Source organism: Falco rusticolus, chromosome 1 (assembly GCF_015220075.1).
Source record: "Falco rusticolus isolate bFalRus1 chromosome 1, bFalRus1.pri, whole genome shotgun sequence".
In the NCBI taxonomy this organism is placed as follows: domain Eukaryota; kingdom Metazoa; phylum Chordata; class Aves; order Falconiformes; family Falconidae; genus Falco; species Falco rusticolus.
In genome coordinates, this window is record NC_051187.1 from 123622782 (window position 1) to 123637224 (window position 14443).

Genomic DNA, 14443 nt, shown 5'->3' on the forward strand with positions numbered 1-14443 from the left:
AACAGTGACCCATGACATGGTCTGAGTTATATATGTTTCATAACCCTAGGGGACTCTCAAGCCATCAAAATTTCATTAACCGCACAGCGGTCCCAGTACCTACTTAAGCTGGACTGCTGGCCTCCCTATCAATAGATAAATCAACTGTAATCCTTTTTAGTGACTAAACTCTTCTTTGAAGTTGTATCAAACATCAGACATTCCTTGCATAATTTTAACCAGCACAGAGTAATGTCTTTTCTAACAAATTCACAATCTTCTCTCACATGAAAAAAATAAAACAAAACTCTAAGCTCGTGGAGGAGGTTTTGGCATACCGTAATCAGACATTTTGCTTTTTTAAAAATTGTGAATATCAAGTTTATAAAAAAGTATACTAAACCTAGCGTACTACTGAAGCAGTCACCTGTTTGGAGGTGACTTTCCCATAAGGAAATTGCGTGTGTGCGTGCATGTATATATACATCTGTATTTTCAGTATTTTCATATTAATGGAGGGTTTTAAAAAAGCCTAGTATCTGTTTCATCACAGACCTTTCAAAAGGAAAATCACAGGACTGCTCAACAACTTACTCTAGACTGCAAAGCTGCCATCAAGAGTCATCCAACAGAAACTCCCACCGCTAAAAGGAAATAGGCAAGTATTCCTGTCCTCCTCTTTCAAAACGTGCCTCTGACTCAAAACAAGTTTTCCAAGCATGAGACAAGACCCCTGCGAACACTGAGAGCTGTCTCCTCAGGTACCACGCAGCGTTAAGTCCAACATAAAAAAGGAGGATCCCATCTGCGACATTCGTCTTGCACAGGCATCTTCAGTTAGAATCAGCCACCGGAGGAAAGACAACAAGTATGAATAATACCAAAATACAGCTTTGGTTTTGTCTTCTCAAACAGAAGTTAAAATAATAAATAGATAGGACTAAACCCTATTGCTTGTAGTTTAAAATAAAAGTGCAGGGTTTGTTGGGTTGTTTGGTTTTTTGTTGTTTTTTTGGGGGCGGGGCTGGTTTTTTTCAAGGATTACCATACATACACACCCGCATTGATGTTTCTCACAACGTGTAACAGGTATCACCAGAGTATAGAAATAAAATGGCTCTGACTTTTGTACAGCCGAGCAAGAGAGCTTTATTAATAAAATGACGTGTAGACTTGCAGGCAACAGCCATCAGTAATTTTCATCTTTACTCATTTTTCTTTATTCTTTTCTTGCATTTGTCATATAGGAAGTCATGAAGTTAATAGAACAATCATTTTAATTTTAGTAAAGCTGAAAATCTTCTGCAAATAAAAAGAAGTTAAAGATAAAGTGTTTTCTAAGATTTGTGCATTTAGCATTTAACACCACATCAGGTTCTGTTCCTAACCTCAAGAGGAGGAAAAAAAACCTGAAAAGCTTCAAAAATGAATCACTGAATTGTATTAACCTCTTTTCATTTAAACACTAAGCCTAAATATACAATGGTCATACCCCACCATCCTACAAAGGTGATGTTCAGATTTTATTTTATTTTTTTCCACAATTTTAATTGCACAGTAATCCAGTCCCACAGGCACATCAAAGGCCACATGTCCCTCTTCACCACAATTCCAATTGCTTTCATCAACTATGAAGTTTTAAGCACGATCAGATTTGTTTTCCAATCACATACACCCTGTTAATAAGCTATTATTTGCGTTCATTCATCCATTCTACAATTCTACAACTTCTCCAAGACGTCTTGAAGAAAAGTTTAGAAAGAAACCTTTGATTGCAGGCTGCCCTTGGGGATCAACTTTATCACCACTTAGCTGCTCCCCAAAGGGTAACAGGTGACATGGCCTGAGAGAAAACAGAGTTAATCTTTTTTGTGATTAAACTCTTTCACAATTACAGCTAAAACATCACATCAAAAGCTTGCATTAGTTAGGACTGATATTGAATATTGACTTTTCTGGGAAGAGGAAGAAAAAAAAAGGGTAAGTAATTCAAGGCCATTCCTTTAATGATTTAAAATTATTGAGTGTCAACCAAAACAGCAAATAAAACATTGATTTATATATGGGCATATGCATAAGAACTTACCATTTTCACTGTCGGACTTGTTTTCGTGTTCGGTATCAGTCAGAGTGAGGGCTGAGTTGGAACGGCTCGACAGACAGGAACTGCGCCCCGATTTGACCCCCCTGCCCCAAAGTCTCATGGCATGCTCTGGAGACATCACTCCTTCATTTTCAGTATCAGCATCTGACCCTGCACTGATAGAGTAACCTCTGTGGGGGAGCCCCATTTCCGCACAAAATGTCAGTCCTCGGCGCGTTGCTGGTTCACAAACTCCTAACTGCCTTAGGGTAAAATTCTGTCCTGATTAGGGGAAAAAACAGATAACAAAAAGGTGAGATTTCTTTATTTGTTTGGTTGTTGTTTTTTTTTTTTTAAAAAAAAAGAACCTAAAAGTAAAAACTCTTTACAAAGAGTATAATTATCTCAGGTATCGCACAACGTGTTTTGTCAAAACTCTGCAGGTTTTACAATCAAATGGATTCTTTTGTCTCTAGCTCTCTGTGGTGCCCCTTTCATTCATACTACACCTTAGCACTATTTTGTCAACTGCTTAAACACATCAAAAATGCTCCTGGGGAGGAAAGAAACAGAACAGAACTTGCAAACTAAGAAAAGCCAATTCAGCACATGAAAGGATTAAAAATAAATGACAATTTTGGGGTGGGTTTGTTGGTTTTTTTTAGGTTTTCAAAGTGTGAAAGCAGTAACAAGGTGTTTGTCAGACTTTTTTTTTTTTTTCCCCCCGCCCACCCTGGTTAGAGGCCAAAGCAACAGGCTGTTTTCCCCATACAGATGTCACCTAGCATGGCAGTGGAAAAACTAAATGGGAACCAAACTCACTTGGTTTTTATTGGATCTCTCTGGCCTACTTTAATACACACATATAACCAAACACCACCCGTTACCTGCAAGGATTACACTGAAGTTGTTATTTTTCACGCCTCCATATTTTCAGAAACATTTTAGGCTTTTACAGCTGAAGCAGAGACTGTGCATTTTAAACAGACTTTTAGCCTCTGTTTTGGGGCACAGCAAGAGACAGAAGTGAATCCCAAATGATTGTATTAATAAATTAGGTGCAATAAACTCATGACACTTCAATAACTTAAAGTGCCTAAATTATGTGACACTCAAAAATGACTGCCTTTTTAATGGCTGTGTCTTCATCCTACTTTTATGTCCATAGATCTAAGACATTTTATGATATATAGACACTTGGCAAGCTCATTTGCATGCCTATACCTATAATGGTTTTCCACCTTAGCCACAGTTATTTCATAGCTCCAGGAACAAATCAGAACACACACATTCAATTTTTGAATTGAACAGGCATCCTAATTTCTCCAAAATTAGTCATTTAACATAAAAATACACAACATAATTAAAGCTTATAATAAAAAAAGAACAGAATCCTATCTATCTGAAAGTAATAGAATTGCAGAAGTGTGAATACAGAAGTGTAAATAATTCCTGAAATTTATTTAAGAGTTAATGCCCTGGCCATTGACTTGTTTTAGTGAGCCAGTTAATTATTGTATTGCCGTGGTCATATGAAATTGTCGCTATAAGTTTCTTTGCAGCCAGAACCAGAAATGAATTCTGCCAATGACTTTCATAAATAATGAAAATCAGTTACTACAACAGTTGCTAAACTTAGGTACAAATCGAAGTGTATTTATTATGCAGCTGTGAATAAATATTTGAACAAAAATACAGCTGGGGAGGTAAACATGAAAGGAGTAAGTGTATCTATGACTGCGTCTGAACGGTGTGAAGGGTATAAGAACAGGGGGTTACCATGCACACGGATAGTATCTTGCTATTTTTTAAAGCTGTCACACCATGAGGATTTTCAGGGTTTGTGAGAGTTAAAACTAATCAGAGAAGCAACAGGCCAAACAAACCACCCAGTGGTAATAGGGTTACAGCGGAAAGTAGCAAAGTGTCTAAAATGCTTTTTATTTTGCATTTTGGTAAACATACGCTAAGGAAGACAGCCTAGAACACTGGTTTTATGTGTGTGGTACATTATTATGTGACTGCATTTTCAAACAGTTGCCTTAAATCAGAACCTAATATACAGGAAGCCTATGTGCATTATAGGTGTACCTACACACACGTTAAGTGGCTAATGTGTATACACAGCTGCACATGCAGCATCTTACTGGTTCTAAGAACAGGGTTTTGGGAAGCAAAATGCAAAGGAAAGAGGTATTTCTGACTGAAGACTGGGTACTTCAGTCAGCAACAAAACTGCCATTGACTTCAATGCTACCAGGTGTTATGCCCATGGTCCCCATAACACCATGGTGCTGAGATCTGGAGGTGAGGAAGGACAGGGACAGACACAGATGCTGCCTCTCGAGTCACACTTAAACCTGCTGTAGTGGGTGAGCATGGCAACCTGCAGCTCCCCAGCCAGCCTGCACCACGTAGCCCCACGCTCCCCCCACTGCTGAAAGGGCCTCTTTGCACTCAAGAGAATCTCAGGGAGAGATCTGTGCAGGTGTATCAATTTTAACAGAGTCACACACACACACACACACACATCATTTTTTTTTTTCTTCCCCCTCTTAATCAAACTATTATTTTTAAAAGAAACTACTTCAGGCATTTATCAACATCCTCCACGATCACTTTCTAGAAGACTTGGTCTCACATACTACGTACCACCTATTAATGGATTTTATTTTTTACTTTAAGTTTACAACAGCCTGCCTCCATGTAAAATATTTCCTTCTTTTTTCCCCCCTCTTATGAGTGGTAAGAAAACCAAAATGGCATGTCACAGGGCCAACACAGAAAAGGGGGCTTCTTTGTATATTGCTGTTTCATCCCATTCACTATATTAGAGCTCATCGTTACACTGAGAAGTTTTACAGCATAGCCCAGAAATCTTGTTAACAGGTTTAGAAACACCAGGCTAAAGTATCTTCTGAATTAAAGCCTTCCTAAGAACCTTACTAAGAGGACTGCACTCCGTGTAAGTTGCCTACACAAATGAAAAACACACTAAAAAAACACCCCAACGCACACAAAAAACCCAAACCCAAACCCACAAAACCCAAACCAAAAAGTTGACATGGAAAAACATATGTATTTGTGTAGGAATTTATATCCTAAAGGAAATCATACATATGCGATATAAAAAATTTACATGATCTTAAGATTGCTGAGCAATGAAAACAGGAAGCCAGGGAAAGGTGAACATGGCTGGGATGCAAATCTAGTGGGCAGCAGAATAATTGGGGACTTTTACCTGATAATGAACAATATTATGAAATAAAAATAAGAATTGAAAAGGAGGTTGTAGGAGCTCAGTGGAAAAAAAAAAAAAGAAAAAAAAAAAAAAAGAGTATGAAGAGAGGATGTTCTCTTTCTTGTGGTTCTTAGAGTTTCTAATTAACCTTTCCGGAATGACTTCAATGTGAGGGATTTAATCATCGGTTTCTTACACTGTGCACACATTTGCAATTTCTCCTGCTGACAATAAGTGCCTCAACAGTTCATAAAGACTTAAAAACAACTCGGCGATTGTAATGAACTAATTCCTGAGAAGAAAATGTAGATACAGAATAAACGGATAAGCATAATGCTTTATGGGGTGGTTTTTTTTTTTGCTTTCCTTTAAAAAAGCATGAAGTGTAAAATGGAAAAAAATCAGACACAACATTTCAAGGAGGCTTGTTCTGGAGACCCCTTTAGGGTTTTTAGACTATTTAGGATGATGTATCATAAAGTCAGGTTTTAAAAACTGACAATAATACTGTTTACTACCACTTTACCATTCGATACTGCATTTCTCTTGGCTAGCAATATCAATTTATGGGTAGTGTAAGGACACCTGACACCCTCCATTTGTGCAGACAAGAACAAAATTAATGTAATAACTCTAAAATAACTTTCAGGAGCTTGTGCAGCAATCACTGTTAAAAACGGCACTTGCCAACAGTAACCATACGCATCAACCTGTTACGTTGCAACCACTTTCTGTGCAAGCCATGATCCACACACTATTACTGGTGTACTTCCTGAACTACATTAAATAAATAAAAAAAAGTATAACAACATAATTTTAAGATATAATTTCTTTTTAAAGAGTGTATGTGTGCATATATAAATATATATTTCTCTGCCAGAATCACAGATTGCATTGTCTAGAAATGTAAATTATTTTTTTTAATCAAATACTGCATATAAGCAAGTCTGAGGTATGCAGAAATTATATATAATTTTAGAAAGTCAGAAGTTAACAGGTGGAATTAAATGGAAAACTGCTGCATTTGTGCCACATTTGTTTCCTTCAACTAAGTTGTGGACAATATTCAAAAGTCATCCCTGATAACTTAAGCTTCAAGTTGGAAATGTTATCTGTGGGAATGGGTTTTTGAAGAGGACTACTAAACAAAAGAAAAGGCCCCACGGTTCTTCAGTTGTCAGTCCTTCCTCTAAGTGGGATTTATACTGAATATATACACAAGAAATATTTTCTTAAAAAAAAACCAAAAACATGAAAAAGGGAAAGAAACAAACTGAAGGAATGAACAAAGAGTAGCCAAGAGAGAATTTGTCAGCATCTCCAGACACCAGCACTGTCCTTCGTAATTCATTAATCACTCATAAGTCAACAAGTCAGGTTTTAGCAAAAATAGATTATTTTGGAAAAGAGGAAAGAAAACAAAACCAAACCTGAAAAGCTTCCAAAGCATCTGACCTGTTAGCATAAAAATACACCCACGTCCCTACATTTTAAACCAGAAGAATTATAGTTTGAGTGCCTTTGCTGACTTTGGTTTTGTCCTAACGGGATAGGCACAGTACCAAAACGGCAGAGGTCCCAAACCCACCCAAGACCGTACTCAAAACTCTGCCTAGTTTTGCTCTTCCTTATGCTTCTGATGAAGTTTCATGCCATGACTGCTCTCTCTGCATTCTTTATTACTTGTCACTCCCCTCTCTAATCTATTGTTCCTTTGTATCTTGCCGGCTTCTGTCTGACCAAAACAGTTCTGTACCATTCAAAAATCAAGTACATTTTGCCCATAAACACTCTGTGATAACACATGACAAAACCCCTCATACTCAATTTACAAAAGCTGAGAAACAACTAAAGCTATGCAGATGCCAAACTATGATCACGGTCCTTAGAAGAACCAGTTCTCTCCCTTACATTTTCTGGATTCCCTACTTCATTCTGATTTTATAATTGTTTTTAATTAAAAAGAAGCTTAATTTATTTAGAAAGCAATCGAGGAAAATGTTTTTCTCAGGTTTATATTTTCTGTCTGCATACAAACATGCCCTCATAATACAATGCTTATAGTTTATTGTATAAGCGACACTGACATCGAAGTGTTTCTGCAAGGACCATGCTTTTTGGTGCTATTTTGATATGGGGAAAGTACGTTCTTCCCTTTGTATCCATGTTTAGACGCTATATAGTGGGCATGTTTTCCTTCTTTGAAGCTCCTACCTGGAGCTCACGCTCAATACCTCTGAACACTTTCTGCAGAGCAGAAGCCAGCACGCCGCCGCAGCGCACCTCTGCAATGCTTCATCCTTTCTGAACAACCAAGAGCTCAAGACTGCTGACCTGATGCAGCAGTGCCCTGCCTTCCTCACTCATACACATGACCGCTATGAAGGAACAGCGCTGGTTAACTGCAAATCCAACTGCCTGTTCACAGTCCTAATTCCTGAAAAAACACAGAGTTCATTCATGTGCTAATCAAAGACAGAAAAAGGAGCTTCTTTGCAGGTAACAGTAGGCAGCAAAACTGTCCCCTCTGTTCTCAGGGCACTAGCCAGTCACTACAGGACCACTGAGAACATTGGGGTAATGTTCCTAGATGATCGAAGCAGATCTGGACTGGTTTAGCAAGAATTTCACACAATTCTAAGGGATCTTAAACATCATCCACCTTCAAGTGCCAATTCTACCTGGTTTCTTAAGGAAAAATATGTAACACTTCTTTGTAAGTAATTTCCCCCCCCCATTTCCTGGGGCAAATGTAGTATGGCACAAAGGTGGCCCTTCGTAAGGAAAGATCCTGAGAGGAAGGAGTCTGAAATGGAAATAAATGCACAGCAGGACAACAGATTGGCTGGAAATGGAAGGACAAAGATATTTTAAGGAGAAAAACAGCAAAACAGATGCCCTGGATGCTCTATAAAATACTGATAAGAAGTGCACAACTGCTGTCTCCAGAAGTCAGTGTATTAGGTGTGTAGAATACAATTACACAAAAGATAGGACGAGTAACAGATGTGATACCAACCATTTTGACACAACAAACTTCACAACATATTTACTAAAAAGGAGTTTTCAAAGCTGAACTTGCAGAGCTCTGATTGCTAGGATGCAAGAAATTGCAGTGAAGACGAACAAGTAATGAGCTTTGCCTACGTTAACATTTTTTTCTTCATGATTTGGGTATTTCGTTGTTATGACTTCATCCTGATTTGATCTTGTTTTTGTGAAAATTATCTGTTAAATTTAAACCTTCCTAATCCACTCTATCACATTTTTCTCCTGTTTAATTCCTATGTTTTTCTCTTCACTTATCACAACCTCCTCCTTTGTCACCTCTTAATCTCTCTTTCTTGACCTTTCCGCTCTATTCCCTTTTCCATCTTAACCTCCTTTTCTTATCGTTATCTGATTTAGAGCAGAGCTCTAAGATTTGTATGAATGGCAGTTGTTTCTCCAATATATCCAGTAAAATACATAATAACAAATGGCATTAAATTATATTAAATCTTAGCAACTGCGCATATAATTTTCAGGTGCTCGTTATTCTGAGTAAATATTAACCATACAGTTTCGCCACCCCTTATGAGCTTTCAAAAGCGTATGGGGAGCTAAGTCATGGTCTTAGTGACTTCTGAAAGAGTTAGTGCCAGATACCGTGAGTTCTCCGAGCTGCGCTTGCCGTGCCACTCTTGGTAGAACAGCTGTATGTAAAACTCAAAACCTGAGTCAATTCTAGAAAGACAAACCCACACACATTTGTGGGAAATAAACTAGTTCAAACCTGATATTTAAACCAGCTGTGTATTTTTACTGGCATTAAACTACAAAATCAGAAGACGACATTGACTGAAATGCTAGTCTGGGGAAGTTTTTATTTTAAGAAACAGAGCAAAATCAAGGTGAATGAAACACAGTATCTTCCTGCAACTGTTTTTCCAAATTATGGTTAAAACATGCAGACTCTTCCGTGCAGTATGGGAGACTTGTAATTTTTTTCCCTGTTAGGCTTCAGGATGGCAGGGGATCCTCTGTACTAATCCACGGACTAGAACATAAGAAGCACTTCTTAATCCAGTATAAGGATAAAGGACTGTTCATCAAGCCCTCCTGAAGTTACCGCAGAGTAAGATTAAAGTCAGCTCAAGACAGTTTCACAATTGCACAACTCAAAGCTTCAAGCTACAGCACCAGCAATCATGTTTCAGTAAATGTATTAATAATTAAAACAATACGGTTCCAAATTTGGGGATTTTACATAAAAATCAGGTTTTACGACTATGATTACATAATGTATAAACTGAATTAAGAGAAACTAACATAGCTGTCCAGATCACGGGCTGCAAGGAGAAAAAAAACCCCAACCAAAACCCCACAAAAAAACCAAAACCCCCAGGATTCTGTAGATTTAAAAAAGAAATACAACTCCATGAGCAGCAAGGAACACAAAGTCTTGATCATGACCAGAATGACAGTATAGACATTTTAGGGCCCTCTTTGGATCCTGGGACCAAATCATCAACATCTCAGCATCCATTTATTGCAAAATACGAATAAAGCCTAAATTTGATAGATGTGGAGAAAATATGACCCAAGGGTAAGCAATGTAGAGATGATAGATATCCAGTCTGCAAAGAGCCTACAACCAGATCTGACAGGTATGAACTGCCACATTAAGGTCAGTATGATGCTAAAGACGTGACATACAGCTTGAAACAGGGAAAGAAGGTGAGGAGGAAGGAGGCAGCATGAAGAGAAGCACCCAAAACAGAGCTCAGGCTTACTGCTATTCCTCCATATGGGGAGGAAAGAAAAGTCTGCTGTTATTTATGCCTTTCCATGAGGGAAAAGCACGCCTGCCACCACAAGTGAACGGACAGACCCACAGAGGGGTATGTCTCACGGCATGGTAGAAAAGCTGATTTGTTCAACAGGCTCTTCAGTGAGATAAAGGAAAAAAATCCCAACACACCTATTCACAGTAGCCCATGTATTTTATTTGTAGGGTTTCATAAAGAAGTATCCCACATGCATGGGAATCGGCTCTGCAGTGCGTGGATAGAATGAAGCACTCAGCCTGTTGCTGTAGGCAAGTGCAAGAAACAACAGAGAATACAGACCCAAGGATTTATGCAGAAATTAAAACCTCTTTTACCCCCTCTCACACTCTCTCTTCCCGTCACACACTCCCAAAAGGGTTTCTGTTCTGTAAACCCCATAATACACGTAGCGTAGCATTGTCTTAATTGAGATTTCCTAGCAAAATGTCCATTAGGCTGAAGACAAGGATTTATGACTCGGAGATATTTATGACACTGCAAAGCAAAAAAGTAGAAACACAAAACTTGAGGTAAACGTGTTCCCTTGGCTCTGCTATTTCCTCTTTCAGCTTTAATAAGCTCAGTAACGCCGAGTACCGGCTCTCAAGCCAGTAAGTTGTGACACTTTACAAACTAATTTCAGAAAGTATCAAGGAACTTTCTGAGAAATTATTCCTATTTAACATCTCTGCTTCGCTTTCTGCATTTATTTGCCAGTAATGGAATAAGCAATCACTCACAGGTTGGCCTACAGCCCTGACTCTCAGCCCTAAGTACTAAATCAATGTACGGGCCAGACGGTACACTGCAGCCTCTTCCATTCCCCCCGTCACCCCATCTCTAACGGCACACTCTTCTAGCTTTATCGTCTCCATAGATGTCAACACGCTGAAGTCACCTTTCCTAGCCCTGCATGTGATCCATTTGTCTCCCCAGTCCTCAAGTTTAGTTTTCATCATGAACAGCAGCATCATGTACATCTCGGTATGTAAGCTAAAGCAATATACAGGGCAATTGCAGACCTTCTACGGTATCCTCCTTTCCATGAGGCTGAAAGTCTTCGCGAAGACCCCTTGCTCACCTTATAAATCCTTAATCATTATGATCAAGAACTTAAATCTCTTATTTTGCAAGTGGACTACTCAAAGACAAGGTTTTTTACTCTGTGGACCAAGGCTGCGTAGAAATGCCTGATCAAGCATTCTACTGTCAATAACCAAGGTTGATTTTTCCCTGGAGAATCACAATTGCCCTTTGTCTCCAGATCTGTAGCTCATCTACAGACCATGACCCACAAGGGGCCAATTTCCACTAGATGAATACTTTAGAGCAAGTGTGCGTATCACTGAGCGTGAGCTAAATATACTCCTAATCGAAGTGAAATGTTTTTCTTAGTACCGCGCTCTGTAGCTAATAGAATAACTTTAAAAGTCAACAGATCCTTATCACCTGGAACCTGAAAACCAATTAACTTCTTATTGTTGCTTTAAGAAGTAACTAGTATAGCAATGAAAGATGATAATATTACTTAGCACTTACAGCGCTTTTCATCTTCAAAGCATTTTGGAAATATAAACTAATTAATCTTCCCAACATGCCCGTGAGGTGGGTAAGTATTATTCCTGTATTACAGAGGGGAAAAAAAGCCACCTCTGGCAGAAGGTTATGTGCTTAACTCAAGGCCACAAAATTTTCCAGATCGTACTGGCAGTGCATGCTGCTTACAGAAGTTACCAACTTCAATGAGGCAGATAGTACAGGTGGCCATGTTTTAGTATAACAAAAAAAGTATCTGTCACGATGACAATCAGGACACACCTTGCACTGCAACCAGAAATATAAAACACTGATTCTGCTGTCTGCCTCGGATTTTGAGAGACAGCCCTCGCCATACCGCTGAATGGTGATTGTGATCTCGCGATGAGCAAATTAAAGTCACTTATATACCATTTCACGCCTTCTTGTAAATAATCTGCAAAGCAGGCTGACTCGGTTCTACTGAGAATCACTTGCCTACTCAACAGTCAAAATCAGCTCACCAGTAAGGCACAGGTAGCAGAGGGTGAAAAATGGTCTTACAACACCTATCCTTCCACTGCTTCAGACAGGTCACCTTAAAGTACTGAAGCTTCAGGTTTAAAAACATGACCAATTAAATCCTTTAATCCTACAGTTGACATTTATGGTGACTAAAAAGATTAAACATTTTGCTATCCAAGTAACTCATTTTGAGCAGCTAGCATTTAAAAGCAATAGACTTTGGAGTCATCTTACATTAGGATAGAAGCCGCAATTAATGTTTCAGGTTTCTGAAGTCTTAAAAATGTATGCCTGACAGTGTTTAATATCTTACATAATAAAATTAAATTGCCGAAGCATATATAGCACCGTTTCAGGTCCCTCTTTTGCTGAATGGTGAGATTTTCCTAGCACCTAAATCTAATTGTCACAGGAGCGGCGGCTGAACGATAACTGTGATACTCCGCGCACTGTAACATACTGCACACGGCTTCGCTTTTCAACAAGCTGGTATCAGTGATACAGCATATTGTGAAGGAAAGAAATTCTTTTTCTTTGCTTTGCTGGTTTGGTAAGTTCAGCCCCCCCTTCTTAAGCTCCAAAGAGTTACTAGGGCATTTAATCTAATTTAGGCATTTAAGCATTCCAGGAGTAAAGGTACAAACCCATGCTTACAAGTACTTTCTCCTGCAAAACCGAAAGGGGTAGCATGAAAATGAATTGTATTGACGCTTAGCTGACAATTAATTCTTCTGATTGATAAATACGGTGAACTCATTCTCAGCACCAGCTAGCAAGACCGAATAACTTTACCCACAGGCTAAACCATAGTTGACTCAAGCTTTCAACAAGTAAAAATACAACAAAACCTACACTCCCTCATCAGGTCTTATAGTAGCAAAATGTGTCCTGCAGCTCAGCTTTTCAATTCACATAGTTTACAAACAGTGCTGTCATTATCTTGTATGAAAATATGAACATGTACAAATCTGCAGTGCATCCTGCCACCTGTTCTCATGGGTCAGCCTCCTGCTCCTGTGCCAAAACTCACTGGCTTGCTATGTGGATCACCCTATAGGGTCATTATACTGTTCTGCAACAACAAAATGCTTTGAAATGAAACAAATGACTACTTAAGAGGTCTTGCACATTCCTCTCTACCCTTTAACACGTATCTGATGGTAAGTAAAATACAGGTTTTGTCTGCCTGTATTTTTCTTACTAATTTAATGAAAAGGTTTTCAGTTCTTTTGAGTCCAGGTCTGATTTACGATCTCCTTCAAATTACTGTCATGTTGTTATTTTATTAATTCCAATTATTTTTTCCAAATGCAATTTTTTAAATACTCCTTACTTTCTATACTTCTAGAATCATTCCCTCCCACTCCATACTCATGTCATGCTTTCAGGTAATTCTCCATAGCCGTCTCCTATGTACTTTGTACCCCTTCACACAGCAGTTTAGTTTTGCAAACACAGGAATGCCTCTCTGTACAACAGAGTAATTCAATTTTATACAGTCAGCTTTAATCCCAAATTCAGCAAGATACTTGGGCATATTCCAAAATACAAGCATTCAGGTTGCTGAATTCAATTACAGAAGTTGTACGTTTAAATCAGGCTGCTCGTTATAGTTGGATACTTCAAAGTGTAAAAAAAATAGGTGTCTTCTTCCTCCCCAATGCATAAACAGCAAACAATCACATCATCACAACTGGGAAAGTTTTTCATGGTGCTTCATCCATTGCCAAGAATGAGATTAGGTATATTCTCAAACATGCCATGTAAAGTTGAGTATCTACCTTAAAAACACCTTTAAAGAAAAGAACCTCACAGTCTTCATTTACATGGCTCTGTGCTGAGTTTAATTATTCAGAGACTTACCAGGTTTTTTGAATCTTATGCGGGGATTAACAACAAAGTGAAAATAAGTAACTGAATTAGAAGGTTCAAAAATAGTAAGCTAAATAATCCTCATCTAAAGATTTTAAAAACAAAACCAGTTTTGCAACAGATGAAGGGGCTTGAGAAGAAGGGAAGGAGACCCCAGTAGGTCTTACCTCTCGCTAATGTTAACTGAAAGCACATCGCCTAGATGAAGTTACAATTTTCTAAACACGCATACCTGCTCTTCCAGTCTTGCAAACTGCATTTCAAAATTAACAAGACAATCCCAGTTACATAATTTCATGTTCAAATATTTTACTGTATGTTTTAAATCCCCATTTTAGAATTACAACTACAAACATACATATTTTTAGACTCTTATTTTGATTTATGCAATTAATCTCAAGCAACAGGAATTCAACA

At 38.4% G+C, this 14443-nt stretch overlaps 1 protein-coding gene across 6 annotated transcripts in view; it reads right to left on the reverse strand.

Moving 5' to 3' along the window:
- Positions 1-14443, reverse strand: part of TENM3 (teneurin transmembrane protein 3) — a 323322-nt gene that overhangs the window by 305975 nt on the left and 2904 nt on the right. For all 6 annotated transcript variants that reach the window (XM_037399302.1, XM_037399311.1, XM_037399292.1 and 3 more), the window contains exon 2: positions 2066-2344. In XM_037399302.1, the coding sequence (XP_037255199.1) occupies positions 2066-2344 (279 nt within the window). The remainder of the gene's footprint in view (positions 1-2065; positions 2345-14443) is intronic.